Source organism: Bos mutus, chromosome 16 (assembly GCF_027580195.1).
Source record: "Bos mutus isolate GX-2022 chromosome 16, NWIPB_WYAK_1.1, whole genome shotgun sequence".
NCBI classification, from domain to species: domain Eukaryota; kingdom Metazoa; phylum Chordata; class Mammalia; order Artiodactyla; family Bovidae; genus Bos; species Bos mutus.
Window position 1 is genome coordinate 54,201,494 of NC_091632.1, and position 26,169 is coordinate 54,227,662.

The 26,169-nt window shown below is 44.8% G+C and overlaps 1 protein-coding gene across 1 annotated transcript in view; it reads left to right on the forward strand.

Moving 5' to 3' along the window:
* Positions 1-26,169, forward strand: part of KIF26B (kinesin family member 26B) — a 518,142-nt gene that overhangs the window by 232,654 nt on the left and 259,319 nt on the right. Inside the window, 1 exon segment of the mRNA XM_070385372.1 lies at positions 15,316-15,485. Within this exon segment, the coding sequence (XP_070241473.1) occupies positions 15,316-15,485 (170 nt within the window).

Consider the following 26,169-nt stretch of genomic DNA (forward strand, 5'->3'; position numbering starts at 1 on the left):
TGGGTCTTTTAAAACATATTTATTTGGCTGTGCCAGGTCTTAGTTGCAGCATGTGAAATCTAGTTCCCTGATCAGGGATGGAACCCAGGCCCTCTGTATTGGGAGCACAGAGTCTTAGCCAGTCTTAACCCTGCATTACCAGGGCAGTTCCTATGAGCCTTTAAACTTCTTCCTTCATACCCTTTATCTTCACGTACCTCAGGGTTCTGGGTGTAGCTAAAACTCTTGCCTGGTACCAGGAAGAGCCAAGGACAGGCAGAGGGACTTCAACCTGCGAGCCTGATTTTGTCTCTCTTGGAAACTGCGTTCCTAGGATCGATTGCCCAATAGTCCAGAGAATTCCAGCTCCCTACCTGTGGCCATCACATGCTCAACTCAAGCTGGCTGAGAGGAACTGATCTCTTCTCCTTTTCAAAAATCTTTTTCTGCAATGTCCTTTTGTTTTTCTCTTTCTTCCCCTTTCTCCTGTTTATCTCTTTTTTCTTTTTCTCTGGCTCTTGGCCTCTTTGTCTTGTTTGTCTTTTTCTTCCCCACTCTAGTCATCTGTGTCACCACTGTATTGAATGAAGTATATGCTGAAATATCTTATTTTTATTGAATAGAGCTTTATGTAGCCCATTCACAGTTTTAAAAATCAGGTGAAAATAACCTTTATCCCTCAAAAACAAGGACTTCCCAGGTGTTTCAGTGGTAAATAATCCAACTGCCAATAAAGGAGATGATGGAGACATGGGTTTGACCCCTGGGTTGGGAAGATCCCCTGGAGGAGGGCATGATGACCCACTCCAGTATTCTTGCCTGGAGAATCATGGACAGAGGAGCATGGTGGACAAAAGTCCATGGGGTTGCAAAGAGTCAGATATGACTTAGGGACTGAGCTCGCACCTGTGCTCAAAAGCAAACAAAACTCCAGCAATCCTATCCTAACTATAATAAGTTCATTTTTATTTGTGTTTGTTCATTAATGTATTAATTGGTGTATTTATTAGATATATTCCATATCCAGACACTGTGCCGTTCTGGTAGACCCAGTATGTATCCTTACTGGGCTCACCATCTAGTCTGGAAGACAGACCCGTGACAGGCAGTTACAAAATGAAATAAAACAAATGCTCTGATGTAAGGGCAGGTGTGGGGATAATACGGAGGGGTGGCCCCGATCATTCAGGTTGGGGAAGCGTGCTCAGGGCGTGCTTCCTGAGGTGCTGGCTCTTGGAACTGTTTAGGGTGGAGAGCAATGGTAGGTGGTGGTGGTGATTTAGTCACTAAGTCATATCTGACTCTTGTGACCCCATGGACTGTAGCCCGCCAGGCTCCTCTGTCCTTGGGGTTCTCCAGGCAAGAATACTGGAGTGGGTTGCCATTTCCTCTTCAAGGGGATCTTCCTGACCCAGGGATTGAACCCACATCTCCTGCATCAGCAGGTGGATTCTTTATCACTGAGCCACTGGGGCTTCCCTGAGCAATGGTAACCTTCCTCCAGTAAAAGAGTAGCCCACATGATTCAGTACATGGAAAAATCAGTAGTCCTTCCAGGTCTTGGGAGCCGAGCTAAGAGTCATCTCTGGCCCAACCCTTGATGAGGGTTTTGCTTTTTCCTTTGACTGCTCTACTCAGTCTGAATTTGCTTAGTTGCAAATTGAAAGTGAACTCAATTACATCAAGATTCAGACCATTTGATTTTACTTTCCTTTGATCATAAAAATCACCAAACATTGGATAGAGCAGGTCTGCGTGCATATTGAGAAATTATTCAAATGATCCTTTCCTCTGCTCTTCATCAATTCATTGGCTGTTAACACATTTTCTGAATGGGGCAGCCATAGCTGAAGAGCTGTGAATTCTCTGGATGTGATCAGTGCAAGATAGAAAACTCAAGGATAGAAAGGGAAGCTGGCGACATTACCTCCTCCGGACTCCTTCCATGTGGCAGACAGAGTTTAAACTATTATTTGGTGACAGTTGTGCCTCCTTCATAAGGTTGTGGTCAGGATTAAATATGGCAACACATATACAAAGCTCTTAGAACAGAACCTGACTCAAAAACAGTAAGGAATATGATGATGCTCCATTAGGATGTTTGATGTCATTTCTCAGCGTTCTCTCAGGCTGAAACTAACCTCATCATGTCAGCTCGACTCCAAGTATTATTATTTGTCTTTGAATGTGTTATCAAACCACCCCACAAAGCATACTTGAGGAGTAAGTATTAAAAGTATTTTCAGTCAATGTATTTACATGTATCTGTATGTAGAAATAGGCTTCCCTGGTGGCTCAGTGGTAAAGAATCCACCTGCCAATGCAGGAGACATAGGTTGGATTCCTGGGCTGGAAGGATTCCCCTGGAGAAGAAAATGGCACCCCACCCATCCTAGTATTCTTTCCTGGGAAATCCTATGGACAGAGGAGCCTGGGGAGCTAGCCGTCTGCTGCTGCTAAGTCGCTTTAGTCGTGTCCAACTCTGTGCGACCCCACAGACAGCAGCCCACTAGGCTCCTCTGTCCCTGGGATTCTCCAGGCAAGAACACTGGAGTGGGTTGCCATTTCCTTCTCCAATGCATGAAAGTGAAAAGTGAAAGTGAAGTCGCTCAGTCATGCCCGACTCTTAGCGACCCCATGGACTGCAGCCTACCATGGCTTCTCCGTCCATGGGATTTTCCAGGCAAGAGTACTGGAGTGGGGTGCCATTGCCTTCTCCGAGCTAGCCATCTAGACGGTCGCAAGAGTCAGACATGACTTAGCAACTAAACAACAAGCATATGTAGAAGTACTATCAGGTTAATGGTAAGACTTGATCATTTGTTATCGGATATTCTTTAAAGGAATATTTGAGCTCTGCCTTGAGCTGCACATCTCAGAACTAAGAAATCTAAGACAAGAATTCAAAACAGACATGCACCTGGCCCTTTGCTGCACCGTGTACTTCAGTCTTTTCTAAAGCTTTTGGGTGGCCCTGCCCCTTTGCCTTCTAGCAGCACAAAGAATAAAAGAAGACAGTCACCCTGTGCTGAGGGGCCAGATTTAAGCCCCGATAACGGGTATCATGAAACACAAGCAGCCTCCTCTGTTTACTGAGTCTCATCACACAGGGCAGAACCCTGGATGAAGGCGAGGCTGTAAATTAAGGGTGAGGAAAAGGTGGCTTCTCCCAGGCCCCGGTAGCATCGGTGTGTGCAATTCTCTTTTGCAAGAGGTCACTGAGTCAAATGCTGTGGATGGATAATTTTATGGCCACTAATAAAATTTATAGCCAAAGCAAGCTAAGATAATAAGGGTAATCAAACATCCAGCCCTGGAACGTAGGAATCCCATCGTGGCCTCTTGGTGCTGATGGGGGAGGGGGTGACTGGACAGCTTGGGGAGTTTATCAGACTTAAGGCCACCCAAGGGTCTGAGAGGTGATCTGTGAGCCTGGGAGCCGTGAGGACTGGGCCAGGTCCGGGAGCAGGCTCAAGTTATGTGGACTGCCTCTGTTCTGTGGACAGCATGCTGAGGGCTGGAGGAAAATTAACCGAAGCGTTAATGCCTAAAAGTCCACAGTGGCACAGGAGAAGATCTGAGCCAACCCAGTTCTAGAATATTCCATCATGGAAAGAATGTTAACCCACGGTTCAGGCGCGACTTGACGGGAGTGAGGTCACTTGAGTGTAGGTGAGGAACGATAGCATTTGACTTGGTGAGTGTGCAGAATTCAAATGCAACCGCAAGGGTTGTTGTCAAATACAACCCTTGGTCGTAACCCAAGGCTCCGGTTCTGCTGGGGGCTTTCTTCAGCCCCTCTGGCTCTCCTGGTTTCCCCCTCCCATTGCCTCTGTGGCTGAGGGCTCTGGCTGACCCCATCTCCTGCAGGCTGCGGGCATAGGCTGGTGGGGTCCTGTCACCGAGACCACCCTGCAAACTCGCCCTCAGAGTCCCTGGGGGACTCGGCCCCCTTCTCTGATTTGGCCTAGACCCTCAGAGTCCTCTAAAATGACAAAGCAGGCAAACTGAAGGGGATTAACTCTTTGATGCTGTGGTGTTTTTGTTTTGTTCATTTTTATTATTGTGGTAAAATAGACATAACCTAAACTTCCCCCTTTGGTGTTTCTGGATAGAGAATCTTTTGTCCCTTAGGTGAGTCTCACACGGAGAAAATCTCAGCCCCTCTGCTGTGTTCCAGGAGAGGCCTGTGTTCCAGCACAGTCTCTAATACTACAGGACAGTCTCCTCTTAAACTACTTCTCTAAGTGATTCTAGAACATTCGGGAAATATTTAGAGCACCTACTACGTGCCAGGCATTGCTTTAAGAGCGCTGAACTTTCAGGTACAACCAAATGATTGAGTTGAACCCTGGAGATGTTACCGTGGTTGTGGGGCCGTGTTGTGAATTTAGGGGAGCACTGTCCTTCCAGCTTTGGTTTCTGTCCATGGGCTTTTTTTCTTAGTCCTTTCAGTGAGTGGATTCTCGGGCTGTCCCTTTAGTCAGCAGTCTCCTGGTGGTCTAAGTTTTTTTTTTAAATTGTGGCAAAATGTACACGATAAAATTTGCCATTTTAACAATTTGTAACTTACCGTTAGTTCTGTGGCATTGAGTGTGTTCATGTGTTGTGCGGTCATTGCTACCATCCATCTCTAGACCTTGCCCATCTTCCCAGACTGAAACTCTTTCCTCCTCCAGCTCCCCCTGTTCTCCTCCCCAGGCCTCTGGCAACCACTGTCCTACCTTCTGTCTTTATAAACTTAACTACTCCAGGTGTCTGATACAATTGGCATCATACAATGTCCTTTTGTTGTTGTTAAAACATCTTTAGACGAGATTAGTGGGAAACCCATTTTACTACCATAGTTTTCAGTAGATTTTCTTCAGGCAAAAAGAGCCAACAGTAGTTCACTTGCTGCAGTGTCTGCAGTGCTTCTTAGCAAGAACTTGTGCTGTGACACCAGCTCTGCCCTTTTTACAAATCCTGCTCAGGAAGGATGCTCTCCACTGCGCACGGGACCGGAGTGCCTTTTCAGCGTGCATCCCTTCAGCTCCGGGCAGGTCTGCTTTCCAGGGGGAGAACAAGCGGGCAGAGGGAGATTAGGGCTGAAATGGGATCAAGTTTGCCCAATCACTCAGGGGCAGAAAGCACGACAAGGAAAGAGCACAGTGGAACAGCTTAGGGCAGAGGGCAGCCAGCCCAGGCCACGCTAACCTGCACAGACACTGCAAAGAAGAGATCATTCAGGCTTTGGAGACATCCCAGGGCTTCCCTAGTGGGTTGGTAATTCCTCTTGTTTCTCTGCTTGCCAGGATCAAATGAACATAACTCATAGAAGGAAGCATTTTGGTCCCCAGAAGGAGTGGTTCCAAAGTAAGAGACACACATCCATGGCTATTGGCAAGAATCATCTGTGCTACTGTCCTTGCCTCACCAAGTGCAGCTGCTTCCCCAAGGGGAGCCTGCTCTGGAGGGGAGGGATTTCGGGGGAGGGGGCCTCTGCCAGAGGCTGTTACAGCCAGCCGCAGAAGTGACTCAGTGGGGACTGACACATTCCTCCAGTGAAAGCAAAGACTCATATACAGAAAGGGGAGAAAAATTCTCTCTCCCTCCACTCTCTGATATGAGCAAAAACTAAGTAAGTTAATGCAGTCTATCTCCCTGCAATGTGATTACTGGAGGAGGACACTGTTCTCTATTACCCTATTATCACAGCTTCCTATTACCCTATGACTGAAATGCAGGGTCTATGTGATCAGCTGTAACTGTTTCCTTTTGGTTTGGAGGTCCATTTTTTGACCTTGACCTTCGCAGATTTGTTTATCTCATCTATATTTTACATAGGCTTTTTGAAAGTGTATTCTGCTGGCCTCAATCCCTAAGAGTGCAGTGGCTGACAGCATAGGCAATGCCAAGGGCTGGCGTTAGCTGTGTCCAGTCTCTTTCAGGATAACTGAATTGGTTTGTACATACATCAAAATATTTATTGAGCATCACTGTTTTTGCAGGTGGCTCGGTCGTGAAAAATACGCCTCCCATGCAGGAGATGCAAGTTCGATCTCTGCATCAGAAAGATTCCCATGGAGAAGGAAATGGCAACCCACTCTAATATTTTTGCCTAGGAAATCCCATGGACAGAGGAACCTGGTGGGCTACAGTCCATGGGGTCGAGAAAGAGTCAGACACGACTTTGTGCCTAAAACAACTGTTTTCAAAATCATAAAAAATATTAAGTAACAGTAAGTAATAAATAACAATAAAGGAGCTACCCCAATATTAATCGCCTAAGAGAAAATGCTTTACACGTTATATTCTGGGATTTAGGGTCATAATGTCATTAAATACAATGACTGAGTGGGATGCGTTTGCTGTCCATAAACGTCTCTACACAGGAAATGGATACTGTGGTGTTTTCTGCTGCCTCAGCAGAGTCAAAGGGAGATGGCTTTCTGGGTCAATAATGCCATTTAAGATGAACCCCCAACCTGTCACACTCTGGAAGCTCTCAGATGCCTTCCTGTCGGTGGGGAAGTTAAAGGTCAATGGCTTATAGATTGTGATTTGCAATGTGAAAGCCGCCTTGGTTGATAAGAGCCAAACATCTTTTGTCTTGATTTCTGTGGTCACGATCATAACCGAATGTAAGATTTGAGACTTCTTTGTTGACCAGTATATGGCTGCTCATCCTGAGGTGTCAGTGCAAAAATGTAAGTGTGATTGTAAGACATGACTCTTGCCTAAGATGAAAATGTAAGGGAGGAGCTTTATCTGTGAGGTCTGTGAGCACTTCCTTGTGTACAGGAATGTTAGTGGGGACTCCCACGCACACCAAAGACCCCATGTGGACAAGGACGCACGTGTGCAGATACACAGGCCTCCTCCTCCGGGTGCCTGCTTCCTTTACTGCCCGTCTCCTGTTTAATTGACCACCACTCGAGGGATGTGATATGGTGTTTTGAAAGTCAGGTACTGTTGTGTTAGTGAAACCATCCAGTGTAACTGAGATGGGGAGCTAACTGCAGGTTTTAATCAGAACTAAACCAAACAAAATCCTGTGGTAAAAATCTAGTCCCCCTAAAGTTAGTGACTAGAACCCCCTGGCAAGTTTTCAGTTGCTGCTTCTAGGCTCTAACATACCCACATAATCAAGATAACGAATCCTTTCCCCTAGAACTTTACATTTTTTAGACATGTTAACATGGAGAGAATGCGGTTTGGGGATCTGAATTTTCCCGGGAAGAGTCTGGTAGCTTTCACAGTGTCGTGAGAGAAGAAATTAATTCAGGACAGTCTGAAAAGCGGAGGTAAACCGTAGTCCTCTGAAAAGAAGGCATTTGATTGCAGATTGTTTCTGGCCCCTCTTGCTGTCTGGGCATTTCCTCACACAGTGGACTGTGGGGAGGGGGCCAGTAGAGCCACTGTGAGGGGACAGTTAAAGCCAGGGTGGTATTTGGACAAAGTGTGGAAAACAGGATGACAATGTCTCAGAATCATACAAATTGGGGTCCAGTCTTGGCTTCTCCTCACTGGCTGCTCTCCCCTGAGGAAGCACCCTGGCTTTCTGACCATCAGCCTCTTGGAATCCAGCTTCCACAGGCCTGGGGTGAGGGCTCTGTGGGACTGACCGCTACAGTCCACCCCTCAGCTCCACCCCGCATGCCGCCCACCTACCTGGCCCCACCAAAGGTGGGATGGCTGCACAACTGGTGAAGGGGTTGGGGTTCTCCTCGCCCTTTAGAGGAGCAGAGTCTTCCGGGCAGATCTGTCCAGAACAGAGCCTTCATTATGGCTGGCAGTGAAAGAGCGGGCTCTTCTCAGAGAGACTTGCTTTTGAAGTGCAGGGTGCCCCTGGCTGGGGGGAAAGGCCACTGCCCTGAACTAAAATTCAGAACCCAAGGAAGAGTGAGTGCTGTTAGATCGGTGGTCTGCCTCCCAGGAGGGTCTGCTCGGGAATGTGGGGTGGGGGGGGGGTTGTTAGTTCTGTCACAAGGATGATCAAGGAAGGAAATTGGAATCCCTCAGAGGCTGTAGGGTCTGCCTCGCGTGGCTCCTGAGACCCAGCTCTGGCTCAGGAAGCGGTGGGGTGGAGAGAGTTCACAGTGAGGTCTCTCTCAGTCACTTGTGTTGTCTGACTGGGGCTGCAGCCGGTGAGCCCACCCGGGGCCTCTTCCCTTCAGAAGGAGGTTGGGAGTGACCCAAGTTCAGCACCTGCTCACCCAGGAAGGCCAGCAGGGGAACGCAGACACCTTCCTTCCTTCTGGTTCCCTGAGGACCTCTCTGACCTAAAGATTTGGCTAGAAACACATTTCAGAAGCTCCCCGTGGCCAAATTACAGACAACATTCCTACATCCCTTCCTCCCTTATTCTGGAGAGGGAGAGGAAACATTGTCTTTCTTTGGCTGACTGCAAGTTTTTTGGTCTAGCTTTCTTTCAAATCTCTTGAGGTCAGTGACTATGGTAGTTTAGTCGCTAAGTCATGTCCAACTCTCGCGACCCCCTGGACTGTAGCCCACCAAGCTCCTCTGTCTATGGGATTTCCCAGGCAAGAATACTGGAGTGGGTTGCCATTTCCTTCTCCGGAGGTCAGTGACTAAGTAAAGTTTATTCCATGGAATCTGCCAAGTCTAATTCCCAGGTTATTCAGTAAACTTCAGTCACTGAGATGAGATCTTACAATAATTTTAAAAAAGAATAAAGAATATGCATTTCCATCTGAACTTCCCTACTTAATGGCTGAACAGCCCTTGACAAATTACTGACTCCCCTGAACCTCTCTTTTCTCATCTGTGAAATGGGAATAATAGCCAATTTGTCTGTGTAACCTAAATTTGATAGTTTCAAATGAGTTTTGTAAGAGGAAGAAGAGGTTCATTATCACCAAAGAGGTCAACAGGTATTAGGGCCACCTTTTTTTCTGTTAGTGACGCTGTAACCATCATAGATATGGAGCTTTAGCCTTCTCTGCTTAATGTATGACCAGTAGAGTTACAAGCTATCACAATTTCAGAGAGCCATAGGAAGAATTTGGATGGGAATACTTGTTTTATAGCCAAATTTCAGCCAATTACCTGTTTCTTTTATAGAGGAACAGTTCGGTTACAACTTATATGTAGTTTGAGGGATTGAAGAAAAGGGAAATTTTTATAGCAAGCATGACAGTACCATGGTAAGAAGAACTCCATCAAAACCCAAAATTTTAAAGCCTATGCTCCAGTGTGTATATGAAAAAGCATTGCTTATCTGACAAGGGGGCTCTCTCTCTTTCAGAGTAGTCTAGAATATGATTTTATTTGTTCAGTCAAACCAGCTATCATTGCCTCTGTTGACAGCTAACCTAGCTGGGCTATTTTTCAGAATAAAAAAGATTTGACTAAAGGAGAGATACCAGATAGGAGTTGTGCTTTAGGCCAGCTATTTTGGATTATCTTTGTATATGAAACTGATGGCCGGCGAGCCAGTGAGTTGTACACAGCATTCAAGGGAGGAAAAAGTAAATATTGAAGATACAGGAGACTGTAAGAAATGTTGGCATGTATGCCTGCCACAGGACCTGGCAGGGACTAAGTACCCAGTGTGTGGTTGTTCATGTGAAGAAATGAACAAATGAATTACAGGTCTGAAAAAGAGGCAGCTCTCCATCCCTAAACTAGCACAGAGTGGAGCCAGGACGCTACACTTCCGTGGTGATATGGAGAAGGAAAATACTAGTATATCCCAATAGGCAAACGAAATAGAAATACAGTGACATTTTAAAAAGAACTAAGACTTCTTATTTAAAGGACTTAAGGAAAAATACTTAATTAGATAAATATGAGAAGTAGAAAATAATAATAGCTCAGATTTATTCCAAAAATATGTTTGGGACACCCCAGCATTGTGTTGATCTCTGGGAACCCTTGATCCACTATCCTGGGGCTTTTGTGTAGTGAGAGACGACGTTGTTTGTTGTTTAGTGGCTAAGTTGTGTCTGACTCCTTGCAGCCCCATGGACTATAGACCACCAGGCTCCCCTGTCCAGTATTCTGAGGAATATGGGAGTGGGTTGCCATTTCTTTCTCTGGAGGATCTTCCCAACCCAGGGATCCAACCTATGTTTGCTGCACTGGCAGGAGGATTCTTTACCACTGAGCTATCAGGGAAGCCCCAGTGACCTACTCTTAAATGCATACTAGAAATCAAGGTAAAGATACTGAAGGAAGGACTGTGGTTCTGTAAAAGCTCCACAGAGGCTGGAGGGAGATTGGAAGAAGGCTTCTCTGAGAAGTGATGCTTGAGCTTAGATCTGAAGGAAAAGTAGAAGAATTCCAGATGGAGAGTGAAGGCACGTGCAAAGACCCTGTTGCAAGAGGAGCCTGTTTGAGAAACTTGAGGGAGGCTGGAATCCTGGAGTGCAGAGATTGAGGGGGAGGTCAGTTAGCATTGCTGTAGCTGTGTGTATATTATTTCTGAAAGTTTGTAATCCCTAAAGAAGACACTGGGTATTAATTACAAACACCCAGTTCATGTACAAACCATGAACTTTTAGGTGGGGAGATCATATAGTAGTTGACATTTGGGAGGGTGCCCCTTCCCATTTTGCAACAAGCAGAGCAAAATGTAGAGAATGCTCCAAAGGAGCCACAGGGCAAGCTCAGCCAGGCTCTTGGGGGATGTGATGGAAGGCACATGGTGAAGAAGAGCATGGACTCAGTTCAGTTCAGTTGCTCAGTCGTGTCTGATTCTTTGTGACCCCATGGACTGCAGCACACCAGGCTTCCCTATCCATCACCAACTCCCAGAGCTTGCTCAAACTCATGTCCATAGAGTCAGTGATGCCATCCAACTATCTCGTCCATGGTTGTCCTGCCTTCATCTTCTCCTCCTGCCTTCAGTTTTTCCCAGCATCAGGGTCTTTTCCAATGAGTCAGTTCTTTGCATGGGGTGGCCAAAGTATTCGCCCCCACCAAAATCACAACACTGACCGTGTCTGGAAAGGGGGAACCGGGAGGAGGGGCAATGAACCAGGGACATGGGCAATTCAATTCTCTATATGATTTGATTTCTTTTAAAATATATTTTCTAAAGTATAAAATGTTAAATTGTGTTTTTTATAATCCCTGTCATATGTTTGACCATTATTTGACTTTTTTTCTCTATGTGTAAAATTTTTCTTTTGATTAGGAGAAAGAAGGGAGGAGGGAGAAGAGGGAGTCAAGGAAAAGAGGAGGGCTAGTGCTGGCCTTGGAGTCAGAATCCTGGTCTCAGCCAGCATTTGTTTGGGCAAATCATTTCTCTGCTCCTCAGTTTCCTTAATTAAGAAAAACAGGATGACCTTGATATCACTTCTAGCTCTAAAACATTCTCTAATTTCTACAAGCAACTGAGGGGACTTCCCTGGTGGTGCAGTGGCTATGAGTCTGTGCTCCCGATGCAGGGGGCCCAGATTTCATCCCCAGTCAGGGAACTAGACTGCGCATGCTGCAGCTTGGAGTTTACATGATGCATGTAAGAGTTTGCACGCCACCAACAAAAGATCCTGATTGCCGCAACGAAGATTGAAGACCCCGTGTGCCACAACTAAGACCCGATGCAGGCAAATAAATAAATAAAAATAAAATACAAGCAACCGATTATTGAGTCATTGTATTTAGAGGCCTAAGAATTGAGTGTCCCATGTCCACAGGACTGGAAAACGTCAGTTTTCATTCCAATCCCAAAGAAAGGCAATGCCAAAGAATGCTCAAACTACCACACAATTGCACTCATCTCACACGCTAGTAAAGTAATGCTCAAAATTCTCCAAGCCAGGCTTCAGCAATACGTGAACCATGAACTTTCAGATATTAAAGCTGGTTTTAGAAAAGGCAGAGGAACCAGAGATCAAATTGCCAACATCTGCTGGATCATGGAAAAAGCAAGAGAGTTCCAGAAAAACATCTATTTCTGCTTTATTGACTATGCCAAAGCCTTTGACTGTGTGGATCACAATAAACTGTGGAAAATTCTGAAAGAGATGGGAATACCACATCACCTGACCTGCCTCTTGAGAAACCTGTATTCAGGTCAGGAAGCAACAGTTAGAACTGGCCATGGAACAACAGACTGATTCCAAACAGGAAAAGGAGTACGTCAAGACTGTATATTGTCACCCTGCTTATTTAACTGATATGCAGAGTACATCATGAGAAATGCTGGGCTGGAAGAAGCACAAGCTGGAATCAAGACTGCTGGGAGAAATATCAATAACCTCAGATATGCAGATGACACCACCCTTATGGCAGAAAGTGAAGAGGAACTCAAAAGCCTCTTGATGAAAGTGAAAGAGGAGAGTGAAAAAGTTGGCTTAAAGCTCAACATTCAGAAAATGAAGATCATGGCATCTGGTCCCGTCACTTCATGGGAAATAGATGGGGAAACAGTGGAAACAGTGTCAGACTTTATTTTTCTGGGCTCCAAAATCACTGCAGATGGTGACTGCAGCCATGAAATTAAAAGACGCTTACTCCTTGGAAGGAAAGTTATGACCAACCTAGATAGCATATTCAAAAGCAGAGACATTACTTTGCCAACAAAGATTCGTCTAGTCAAGGCTATGGTTTTTCCTGTGGTCATGTATGGATTTGAGAGTTGGACTGTGAAGAAGGCTGAGCGCCAAAGAATTGATGCTTTTGAACTCTGGTGTTGGAGAAGACTCTCTAGAGTCCCTTGGACTGCAAGGAGATCCAACCAGTCCATCCTGAAGGAGATCAGCCTTGGGGTTTCTTTGGAAGGAATGATGCTAGAGCTGAAACTCCAGTACTTTGGCCACCTCATGTGAAGAGTTGACTCATTGGAAAAGACTCTGATGCTGGGAGGGATTGGGGGCAAGAGGAGAAGGGGACAACAGAGGATGAGATGGCTGGATGGCATCACTGACTGGATGGACGTGAGCCTGGGTGAACTCCGGGAGTTGGTGATGGACAGGGAGGCCTGGCGTGCTGCGATTCATGGGGTTGCAAAGAGTCAGACACGACTGAGCGACTGATCTGATCTGATCTGATGTCCACTAATCTCCAGTTCTTTAAGAGTTAGAGTTTCTTGCTTGGCACAAGGTAGCCAATAGCTCTCTTTTAAGGAGGCCAGTGCATGGAAATTCATTTGCTGGGTGACACGGTGAAAAACCATGTGCCCACAGGATCCTTGCATTCCTCGTGGGCCAGACTCAGGAACCTGGAACTGCCCGGAAGCCCGTGCCTCTGAGTTAGGCCGTCATGTTATTTGCCACACATCCTACTGTCTTCTATGTGGGTTCACAGGGCATGTGCAAGGACTGTTCCTACATAGAGAGGCAGAAGAATGCCATTCCCTTCCCTCCAAACTTCAGATTATAGTGACACTAATGAAAAGGAAACAACACAAGCAGAAGATCAGACGGTAGCTACAGCCAGTGAATGCATTTTGTAAGTGGTAACAAATTGCACAACTCACGCAACTGGTTTACTGATTTTTTTTCGGTTGTCTTTGTGTATTAAAAGCAGTGTATGTGTCCCTTGGATTGTAGCTGCTTGATGAAAAGAAAATGGTGCTACGAATTTTGCAGTTTTATGGGGGGACATTGTCCAGGATGGCATCATGTACCACCAGTGCTTCATCAACACCCATTTTGTGCTGACAACAGAGTGCACGGCGGTGGCCAGGTCCCTGATTGTTTCAGCTGCCCCCGCTCCAGCCTGCCTCATTCCTCTGGTAGAGTGGCAATTGGCTGAGGGGAGCCCACACCCCATGGGCAGCAGAGGAAGCCCCAGGGCAGCAGTCCCTGTGTCTGCAGGGGATGTCCTCCAGGCCGTTGGCTATCTTTCCTGCCTGCTCTCTGCTTTTGCTGATGTAGGCTGAGTTTCCTTACCATACGTTTAATGAATGAGAATAAGAAAGTGTGTGTTGGCAGAGTTACAACTGAATAATGCCAAGGCTTTCCAAGTCAGGGCATGAATTGAAGCAGAGCAAAGTTTCAAGTCTATGGGGCTCAAGAGTAATGGCTATTCTTCTAATAATGAAAAGTACAAATGTTTTATGTTCAAAGGTTAACAAATGGACTCTTTCACTGGCCTTCTGGCCTGCTCAGTTACAAAGTAGAAACTGTTCCTGATCTTTGCTTTATTGCTCTTGTATTTTCTAGGCAATTAGAAACATTTTCCACTCAACATTTAAGAGGTTTGAACTGCCTGGAGACCAGATTTTTTTTTTTAACGAAACTAAAAAGTTTCCTTAAAAAAAAAACAAAAAAAAAACCCAACAGTTTTTCCTTTTTGTAAGTAGACCGAAGTTTTAAAGTACCAGGCTTTCGAAACAGCACACTTAGACTTGCCAGCATAATTGTTGCATTTGTCATGGGATTAGCACTTTCCAAAAGTATATTTCTTTTTTTTTTTTTTACTTTTTTTATCAGTCATTTACTTTTTTTTTTTTTTTTTTTTTTTTTTTTATTCCTTTATTTCTCATGTGTTCCCCATCCTGAACCCTCCTCCCTCCCTCCTCCCTCCCCATACCATCCCTCTGGGTCGTCCCAGTGGGACGACCTGTATATTTCTATACAGGTATCTAACTTTCCCCAGAAGTATGGTTCTTCATGGTCTATTATGTGCATTTAGGCAAAATGGACCCATCCCTATCCACTAGAATTTGCATCATGAAGTCAGTTATTGCCAATAAAATGGAAACCATTTATCTTAATGAACCGGTAGGAAAATTAAGTCTGTTGAAATGGTCTAAACCACCCAAGAAAAAAAAAATTAGTAATTCATGCTGGACTGTATCTATTTTTATGAGCTCCTCCAAGTCATCTCTTTGCTGACTGCCTACAGCAACAACAGTAACAAATAGTGTTTTGTTTAATTTCTTAGGTTCTTCATTAGCAGGTTCACTTCTGCCTTAATAAAAATGATATCTTTGTTCCACTTGTCTGTTTGAGAGCACTGAGGGCCATTCCTGGTAAGAAACCAGCACTAGTTGGTCTTTATTGGTCTGGTCTTGGGCTGCAAATAGTGTTGATTAATGGCCCCTGCTTTCACCTCCAAATGGAAGGGAGACACAGACGTAATTGAAACTTACAATGTCAGAGGATCATTTTATTCCATTACATTTAATGAAAATGCGGTATACTGCTAAAATGCAGGGAAGTGGCCTCGGAGAAGCCCTGGACACTACATGTAGTGTGTAGTGTCACGTGTCATGAGTGGATGTGGGGAGTGTGTTCCTCCCAGTCCCCCCCCCTCCACCCCCCCATCCCCATCTCCCTTGCACTCTGGCTTCGACCCCAAAACAGAGAGGCTGCCAGTGGTGGTCAGGAAGTGCCATGAGCCACAGGTAATGAGCTCAATATCCGTTTTCCTTGTCAGATCTCCCAGCTGATGACAGAGCCGGGCCGGGAAGGCCTAACAGAGGCGGTGCTGAATCGCTACAATGCGGACAAGCCTTCGGCCTGCAGCGGCGTCCCCGCCCCGCAGGGCTCCTGCGTGGCCAGCGAGACCTCCTCGGGCACCTCGGTGGCTGCGTCCTTCTTCGCCAGGTAAGAGAGGTGCCAGAGCCTCAGCTCTTTCAGGTGAGCTCACCTGGTTAGCCTCTCAAGTGGACCAGTTTAGCTAGAACACCAGCAAGAGTTTGGGGCTGTTTGACTTGGCTCTTTAAGTCACAGTTTCTTAACCTCAGCTCTTTGACATCTTGGGCCAGATAATTCTTTGTCATGAGGACTGCCCTGTGCTTATAGAATGTTCAGCAGCGTCCTTGGACTCTACTTGCCAGATTCCCGAGGTACCTTCCCTGTTTGTGGTGGTTGTTCAGTCATCCAGTCGTGTCTGACTCTTTGTGACCCTATGGATTGCAGCATGCCTGGCTTCCCTGTCCTTCACCATCTCCCAGAGTTTGCACAAACTCATGTCCATTGAGTTGTTGTGACAACCTAAACTGTCCCCAGACATTGCCAAACTTTGCCTGCGTTAAGAACCTGTGTTGAGAATACGTGGCTCTAAAGATGGTCTCCACTTGATGCGGACTTTTATGGGTGCAGCCCCATGGCTGGTCTTTCCAGAAATGTATTCTCATTATAGAAAATGAACTGCTTAAAATTTAACTATTAAATAGATGGCAGTTTTCTTCCTTATTGACAGACTAGCTGCATAGTTGTCAAACTATCCAGCTAATTCCAGAAACTTAAAAAAAGAATGCTGAGAAATAAAAAAGAAAGGTATTTCAACAATGTTTTCTGCCTAATTTTAGCAACACGGCAGAGACAGGGCAGGAGACAAAGGACAGCTGGGCAGGAAAGCACTTCAGAGACTGTCTAATTTGATCCCTTATTTTATGAAAGAGGAAACTGAGGACCAAAGTTAAACTGTGAGGTAGTTTATAGCAAAGCCAGAAATGGAAACCAGATTCCTCTGCTTTTTTCTCTGTGACTCATTCTCTGATATTTGGAACTGAACCATGGAAAGCTTTCTGTACCTAAGATTCGTGAGCTCCTCTTCCCTGACAGCTTAGTTGGTAAAGAATCTGCATGCAATGCAGGAGACCCAGGTTCAATCCCAGGAAGATCCCCTGGAAAAGGGAATGGCCACTTACTCCAGTATTCTTGCCTGGAGAATTCCATGGACAGAGGAGCCTGGCAGATTACAGTCCATGGGGTTGCCAAGAGTTGGACAAGACTGAGAGACTAGCACTTTCTTTCACTTTCACTTACCTGTAGAAAACTTTCTGTACTTAAGATTCGTGAGCTCCTGAGTCAGTAAAGTGTATACTAAATAGCATCAACTATGAAATCAGAAGGCTACTTGGGTTTGAGTTCCTGGACTGCCTCAGTGTCCTCATCTATAAAATGAGGGTAATACCTATTCCTCAGGGTTGCTCTGAAGAGTAAGATGATTGTAAATTATAAAGTATGTGCTATACAAATGATAATTCACTATGGGCTTCCCTGGTGGCTCAGCTGGTAAAGAATCCACCTGCAATGCGGGACACCTGGGTTCGATCCCTGGGTTGGGAAGATCCCCTGGAGAAGTGAACGGCTACCCACTCCTGTATTCTGGCCTGGAGAATTCCATGGACTGTATATTCCATGGGGTTGCAAAGAGTTGGAAGTGACTGAGCGACTTTCACTTTCATGGATGTCACTGGAGTGTCAATAAGAAGGAACATTGTTCGGCTTTTCTTGTTATCCTTAGGAATGGTAACATCCAAAGCACAAATCTGATGAAGGGACTCTGATTAGGAAGGGAGTGGGTTAGAGGAGGAACAGAGACTGACATCTTGGATTAAGACACAATAAAGCCAGCACACGGGGCTTGTTGGAAGACTAGTTTTGAGGTCCCAATTGTTCCCTGGTGCTATGTGTATTGTCCTAGGAACAATTGGGCCAACTTGAATGTACAGGACACAACAGGAAACATGTATGTAGTGGCCGCCTGACAACAGAGTCCATCATGTTAGCTCTTTCTGCACGTGAATTTCTGTGTTGTCTGGGACCACTGTACAAGCTTACTGGGAGGTCATATCCATGCCATTCAAGGAAAGAAGAAAGAGATGGAACAGAATATGAGGAAATGCCACAAGCACAGAAGACCCCAGGTCCTAGGTAGGCTTTTAGAACATGTCCGGAGGAGGGTGACCAAATGGTGAGGAACGAGGAAGCCATGTCCTGGCAGGTTTATTCTGGAGATGGGAGCCCTCGTCTATCTCACGGGCCATCACATAAAAGGGATTTGGATGATTGTATAAAACACCCTATTATGTGGGCAGAGGCTGAATAAAACCTAAAGATAAAAGGGAGGGCTCTCTCAGCTCAGGATGAACAAGAACTAGCTCACAATTCACACTGCCGCAGGAGAGAGCAAGGTCCCCGTTGCTGAGGGAGACCAAGCTTGCATTGGGTGACTACCCAACCTTGTTTCTGGCAAGAACATTCAGTGCCCAGATGGGAGCTGATCTCCTGAAACACTGAAATGCCTTCAGTTCAGAATCCATCCAGAAATTTTTATAGATTGACTAACTCACACACACACACACACACACACACAAACAGAAAAAGGCTTTGACGTAGGAAGAAATAAGAAGCTATGGGCCCTGATGAATACTGTTTAGGGAGAACAGTGTTTGCTGTTGGGAGGAACCCAACAGTGTTGTCAGAGTCAGGGAGAGGATGTCAAGATGTGATGGACCTGGAAGGCCAGAGTGCTGGACAGAAGGTGTGTGGAGGCCAGCTTTCATGTGGATCAGAGGAGGATTGGAAGAATGGTGAATGCCTGGCAAAGATGGCCTTCCTGAGACTTTTGCTTGTACACGAAGGAGTAGAATGGAAACATCAAGACGGACCCAAATGAATGGGCCAATGATGTCGGCTGGGGCTCACCCTGCAGCTGATGTTAGTGATAAACAAGAACTCTTGGTTTCAGAATGGCAGGGACTTCTGATATGAGCTTTCAAAGAGCTGGAAAGAATTCAGAGGGCTGCCTAAATCCTTGTTATTGCTTTCTTTGTGATGAATTTTGATAGCACTTGAAGCTTAATGGTTTAAGGCATTAAAAGTACATGGCATGTTTTTACTGCCACATGTAAAATAGATAGCTAGTGGGAAGCTGCTATATAGCACAGAGAGCGCAGCTCAGTGCTCTATGATAACCTAGAGGGTGGGATGCGGTGAGGCAGGGAGGCGGCTCAGGAGGGAGGGGCTATATATATATACTTAGAGCTGGATTCACTTCGTTGTATGGCAGAAACTAATATGACATTGTAAAGCAATTTTATATGTATATGTATGTGTATATATATATGTATAATAAAAAGGGATCAGGACTAATAATGGAGATGTAACCTTGCATGCCATAGCTGGGTGATCAACGTTCATATAAGAAATACTTACATATAGATATAGGAAATATAATTGGTTTATTACATAAATTAGCAAAATAAATCTTTTAAACTAATTTTTACTGGAGTATAGTTCATTCAGCATGTTGTGTTAATTTGAGGTATACAGCAAAGTGAATCAGCTATATATAAATCATCTTATATTGAAGAGGGAATTTAGCATAAAATATCATCAACTGAAGAGACTAAATATTTCTTTTTAAAAAAGTACATGGCGTGGGTTTAAAGGGTTCGCAGTATATAGTGAAGGGGAAATACCATGTGAAAAAAGATAATTCTTTAAATAGACATATATATTTATATACTTTAAATATATGTTTCAAGAATGAATATATATATATATGTTCCCCCACACCCATTACCCTGTTTGCTCTGCTGTGCTCGTCAGGAATCGTTGGGCCTCATGTCTCCAGGAAGGGAGGCAGCATACTGATAGCCACGCTGTCACTGATGGGGACCAGAAGCAGAGGGCTGAGTGATGTGCCCGAGGTCCACACTGTCAAGAGAGAACCAGGGAGGTGCCTCACATCGTTAGGTCCCCAAAGGGCCCCGTGAGAAGTCAAAACCAGCCGGGCTTATGCTGTCAAACAGTAAACTGAGCTCGCAATCAGATGAGCTTTTTGTTTCTGCTGGAGTGAAGCTGTGTGAGGTGATGGTAGAGGTGGCTTTCAGTGAGGGTAAAATCTGGATCTGCCACTGGTGCCAAAACTGGAAACAGGTTAGTGTTTATGTGGAACTTTATGTGGAAGAACGGGAGCGTCTCTCCACATCGAGACTGGGGGCAGAGCCAGCTCCTCGCAGCTGTGCTCACCACTTGTCAACTTGTTCGTCTTGAGTGTGTGATGGACACACCTCCCTGAGTCTGCAGGGCTCTGGACTCCGCACAGCTCCTCATGAGCACAGGGGGACCGGCCTTCAGGGACAGTGCTGGCGTCATGTTCTTTCACCTAGGAGTGGCACCATTTGCCAAGTGTGTGGCCATCCCTGGCTGACGTTTACTGAGCGCTCAGTATGTATCACTCACTGTACTGAGCTCTTCGTGGGCAAAATCTCCCTTAATCCTCAGAGTAACTTTGTGACGTAGATCCTGCCACTTCCTCTGTTTGATGAGCGGAGAAAGAGGTGTCCTGAGTCAAGTCTCCGGCCCAAAGCTGCTCAGCTGGAAGTGGCAGGAAGGGAGCCATCGCGTGCCTTCTCACCTGTGAGCCTTGATGCTGTTCTCTGTGCTAATGAGTAGGCCCAGGAAATACTTTACTGCAAGGTTTTCCCACCATAATCATGAACTGATGATCATTGCTGATAAAACCCTAGAAGTAAGTTGGCCCTGCAATCAGTTTGAGAAGATAAGCGCAACAGCGACAAAACCTCAATTTGTTGAGGGCTGCAGATGTCCACTTTTTTTTTTTTCCGTGATACAAACCTTTCTTTTAAAGTGTTTACTTTCTGGAGCTATGGGTAGAGTTCTGAGTGGACCTTGTTGCATTTCAGATTTAACAGCTATAAAGTAAGAATTCCAGTTCTGAATAATACTTTTGACCAGGGCTGCCCTTCGTGTGGTCTCTCAACGGCACATACTTACTGGTCTGTGGTAAGTGTGGAAATTCAGAGGAACAATTTAGCAACTTCTGTAGCAAGTTGACAGGAGTTTTATGCCTGTTGAATCTAAGAATAAAAAAGTAGGGCTTGAATGTAATTAGGAATAAAAAGAAAAAAAAAAGATTCTTTCACCAGATAGTTTCAGAAATGCAGCTTCAGAAAATGCATCTGTGTGTGTGCTCAGCTGTGTCTCTTTTGCGACCTCATGGACTATAGCCCGCCAGGCTCCTCTGTCCATGGGATTTTCCAGGCAAGAATACTGGAGTAGGTTGTCATTTCCTCCTCCAGGGGACCTTCCCCTTTCAGGGATTGAACCTACATCTTCTGCATTGGCAGGTGGATTCTTTATCACTGAGGCACCTGGAAATCCCCTGCTTTAGAAAATATTGAAGCCCCAGTAGCTTGTCCTTCTATATCTCCCTTGCCAGCCTTTCTTTATTTCTTTAAATATGAACATTTTGTGACCCCATGAACTATACAGTCCATGGAATTCTCCAGGCGAGAATACTGGAGTGGGTAGCTGTTCCCTTCTCCAGGGGATCTTCCCAACCCAGGGATCGAATCCAGGTGTCCCGCTTTGCAGGCGGATTCTTTACCAGCTGAGCCACAAGGGAAGCCCAAGAATACTGGAGTGGGTAGCCTAACCCTTCTCCAGTTGATCTTCCTGACCCAGGAATCGAACCAGGGCCTCCTGAATTGCAGGCAGATTCTTTACCAACTGAGTTATCAGGGAAGCCCCAAGTTTAAGGTATACATGGTATACCTTACATAATTTGTCTTACATGTATTGTGAAATGATTACTGCATAGGTTTACCTAATACCTATAACCTCATACAGATACAGATCCAAAAAAAGAAAAGAGAAAAAATAATTTTTCCCCTTGTGATGAGAACTCTTAGGATCTCCTCTCTTAACAAGTTTCAAACATGCCATACAGCAGTGTTAACTATAAGGGGAATCAGATGAAGGTCGTCAAAAGGTACAAACTTCCAGTTGTGAGATAAATACTAAGTACCAGGGCTATAATGTACAATATGACTGTAGTTGAGATTTACTTAATTATGTACTTTGTGTTTTAAAAGTATGAAGTGCATGAAACCCTATAAAAACTCTTGGGTGAATCTTCAGCATTGCAGGTTGAGGTAGTGGAATCCTAAGTTTAATTTGAAGAGCAGTGAACAAATTCTGGATGATGCCTAGAACTGCCAGGGACTCTGGTAAATTAAATGAAACTTTCAGGTGATCTCATATCTTTGCATTGATGTTCTTTCCCAAATAACCTGACCGATAATCATATCGTTGTTGTTTTAAAGCTTCTGGAGGATTTTAATCTACATTCAGATCAAGTGTTGGAAAAAATCGTGAAAATTGCCGGGTATCACACGAGCTTTGCTAAGACAAGTTCAAGTATGGCAACATTAGTCCTGCCATCTCTGTGGGGTTGGTGAGCACATGGGTTTTCAGATGCCACTTGTTATTGTAATACTTTTTTATTTGCAGCTTTTGCCTTTACTTCACAACCTTTGTAAGACCGTATGTAACTTTTACCAAACTCAAATGAAAATTTCAAGTAAAATTATATAAAGGGCATTTCTGGTTATTAATATTTTTTCATTTCTCTGTTTGCTTAATGTCAGTAAGTCCTTTAAATCTGTTTTTGTAGGTTTTGTTTGTTTCAGATGACTGAATGCCTTCTCCAGTATTCTGGCCTGGAGAATTCCATGGACTATAGTCCATGGGGTCACAAAGAGTCAGACGCAACTGAGCGACCTTCACTTTCACAAATCCTTACTGTCTGTCTGTCTGCTCATTGTTGGATCCACCATATTATTTATAGCTTCTCCCTCTCTTTTCCTCTGTTTTTCCAGTAACAGGGTCCTTTTGTGATTATTGACTCTCTTCTTGAAGATTCTAATCTTTACACAGTTTTTTTTTCACTGTTGATTAAAAAGACATAGCTCCTGGAATTTTCTGCGTACATTTTTATGTTCACCTCAATATCAGATTGTCCTCAAAGTTGTTTCGTAGGGTTCACTTGCTCTGTTTTCTCTCTCTGGCTTGCCAAGCTGTTTCTCATTTCCTTTGGCTGACTTTTTGCCTTTTGCCAGAACTCACTCTTTTCTTAGGGATGTTATTATATTTCTGTCCATCTCCACCTCTTGCGCAGTTTCTTCCATCCTTGTTCTTAGACCGTTTCTCGTATCACCTAATGGCTTTTTCCAAGGCCCCTTGTCATGCAGTTGACTCTTATGACTGACTTAACCAGCATCCCTTTGAGGCCAGAGATTGCTGTGGCATTAAAACCTAGACCAACTCAGATCCTGGATCGGGGCTAAGCTGAGCTGAGTGGGCTGACACCCAGCTCCAAGGCCTTACCCTCATATGAGTCTCTGTGTTCATCTCCCCACCCCACCCCACCCCCCTATCACAAGCCCTGCTCCTGGTACTCTGTGAACATGTGCTGCTACACACACAGCTCCTACTGCTACAGAGGAGGTCCTTCCTAAAAGCCATTTTCCACATTCTCGCTGACAGGCAGCTCAAATAGTGCCTTGTTTAAACCAGGTACAGCAGATGCTTTTCATATATAGTCTTGTACAGTGAAGGCTTTCTTTAGTCCCTGGGCATGCTGACACAGAGCAGTAGTAGTTGGTTATTTGCAAGGAGCTTATTAAGTCAAAGAAGGATGAGAGGGAGTGTGAAACTGCTCATGGTTCTTCTGTTCTCCCATCAGGTACAGTTCCCTTAGGGATGCTCACATCTTCCATTATAAATACATCAACAGTTATTACCAGAGAAGAACTATCCTAAACACGCCAAAATTGGTCTCAGGTGATCCAGGCGGAGAAAAACGGAGCAGGGTGAACAGATCTGACTCTTCTCTTGCTGATTCTTTGTGGAGACGGGGCAGCCTTTCTGCCCCCGATTTTGTAGATTAGAAGTTCATTTCCAGCGCCATGTCCGTTACAATAGAATGATAACTTTACAAAAAACAAACCAAAACAAACAAACAACAAAAAAAAATGAGAGGGGCTTTTAGGAGCTCATGTTGTGGACTTTCTCTCGATGATTATTGTATTTTTCTGTTTTGTCTGCATTGATTGTGCACCTTGGTCTCCTCACTTGTTCTAGGGTCTCATGCTGACTCACTGCCTATCCCTTTCCCCTTTGCTTCCATTAACTGTCCTCCTCTCCCACTCCACCTCCCTGTCTGCCTCTTCCACAGCTCCCGTGGAAGTGGGGCTGCTGTTGACCCTTGTATGGAACACCTGTGGTCAGGACCAACATACGTAATTGTGCCCTTTGCTCTCTGGCTCGGACTTGACTGGTCGAGCTGTGGTGCCTCTTGCTGAGGGGCTCCGTCCATCCAAAGGGACATCTACTGCTCAGAGATAAGGTCTGGGCTTGTATGGCACCAGCCGCTCCTGCTCCTTCCTTGGGGGCTAAACCGTGGCAGGGCAGTGATCTTTGAAGGCTTAAAGTGGGAAACAAACACCTACCCTCTGAGTTTCTTGTTTATTTATTCCTGTCACGTCATAGCTTTACTTAGAAAAGACTCCATGGACTTCTCAGAAAAGAAGGGACTTGTGCTCTTGTATACTGATGCAGTGAATGTTTAGGAATCATAGCCATATGAATACAGTTTTGCTTGAACACACAGCAGTTGCAATGTGGAGGGAAAACATGAAGAAGTCAAATGTGTATTTAGCGCCGTCAGATACCAGCGGCCCCAGGAAATAGTTTAAGGTATTTGCTGCATGAAGAAGTAAATCCTTGATTGTTTATGAGAGACAGAGAAAGCGCTGAAGAAAAAGTGGCCACGATTCTACACTATTATCCTTTGTGTTCAAAAAAAATCCTAAAACACTTTAAATATATAGCCCTAACAGCAGTACCCAACCCCAGCGAGCTTCAGGACTGTTCTGGTTTGAGGTGTGCAGACCGTAACAGAAATGGCACTCATGGCTTGGTCCACGCCATTCTGAACTGATGGTCTCTGCTAAAGAAAAAAAGTGGTCAGTGTTCGCCACTCATCTCATCTCCTGCCACAGAGAATGTGTGAGATACGGCATCTTCTGACCTAAACGAGTCCTTTGTTTGATGGATGGCCAGTTGGGGTGCTGGCAGTCAGCTCACAACACCTGGGAATCATTTGTGGAGTTTTCCCTCAGCTGAAAATCCAATTCATGCCTCGGTGTGGATGTTAGAAGGCAAAGCAGTTCAGTGAGACGGAAGGATCCTGCTGATTCTTGTCAAATATTCTCAGGGTTAGGCATCCTGGTTCTTATTGTACAATTTGAATGTCTTTTCTACTCACGCAAGGGTGGAGAAGAGGAAGAAGATCATTAGATAAAGAAAGATGGAGTTGGCCCGTGGTTGAATCCACAGTCTGCCACTGACATTCTGACTTTAGGCAAGTAACTTAATCTCTCTAAGCCTCAGTTTCTCCTTTTAAACAGAGATCATCATATCTATGTCATAAAATTATGGTGAGAATTAAATGAAAACGTGATCCTACTTTGTAAATGTCATCTAAATCCTAGAGATGATGTTAAGATGGCATTTGCTATGTGCTGTGCTTAATCACTCAGTCATGTCCAACTCTTTGCAATCCCATGGACAGTAGCCTGCCAGGCTCCTCTGTCCATGGGATTTCCAGGCAAGAATACTGGAGTGGGTTGCTATTCCCTTCTCTAAGATTTGCTATGAAAAGGATGAAATTCTACCCTCGTGGGAAATCCAATGAATTCTCAGCATTCCCTTTTTAGCAGGTGACTTGTGTGATGCTTACCTTTATATTGTGCTTACATGGCACCTTGTAATCCAGCCTAATGACTACCTAGGGACCTCCAAGGTGATTCTAAAGATCCAGCATCATGCCTCCGAGCAAAACTGCCATCACAGGGGACTGAGGACCACAACTGGCTCTTAAAGCGTCACCTGGAAAGAATGAAGCAAAAGATTGAAAACATCAGTGATGCACACAGAGAGAAATTCTGTCCTCCCTGATGGGGCTCTAGCTAGCTGACTACACACTTCTGCATCTTCCTTTTTGTGGTTTTATAGTCCTAGCAAAACTCCCAAACAATAAGAAAGAAAAACAAAAGGAAGAGGGGATGAAAGGAGCAATTAAGAATTCTATGACCATATATATACCTTGGTAGTGATTCAGGGGTGGGGAGCTGGAATTCTGCCATGACATTGACAATGAAAATTAACCAAACAGGGAGTAAAATAGAAGTAAAAGAGGGAAATATTCACTCTCTTTGTTAATACCCTCAAGATTTGAATTGGGAGCTGAAGAGGGAGGATTCGGTGGCATGGAGTTGATTCAAAAGAATAGTGGAATGACCTGTGTCCTGAAGGAGAAGGATGGGGAGAGGACACAATTTTATCTACTACTTATTTCAAAAATGTGTTTCCTATTCTGCACTTTTGCCCCCGCCCTGTTGGCAATACCTCTGTAACTTGTTCTTTCCTCAGTTAAAACTAATAATAGCCAATGTTTACTGAGAGTTTCTTATATACCACACACTATTTTGAGTTCTTTACATGAATTTAAACTTCAAAAGTCCCCACAAGTTGGCCCTCTTATCATCCCATGGTTTAGATGTTGAAACTGAAGCACAGAATGAAGTAACTTGATTGCAGACAGCTAGAAGAACTTCAGTAGGTTAACTGATTTCAGAGACCATGAGCCAGAATGTCAGCTCCATACAGGTGGGGATGTTTGCCA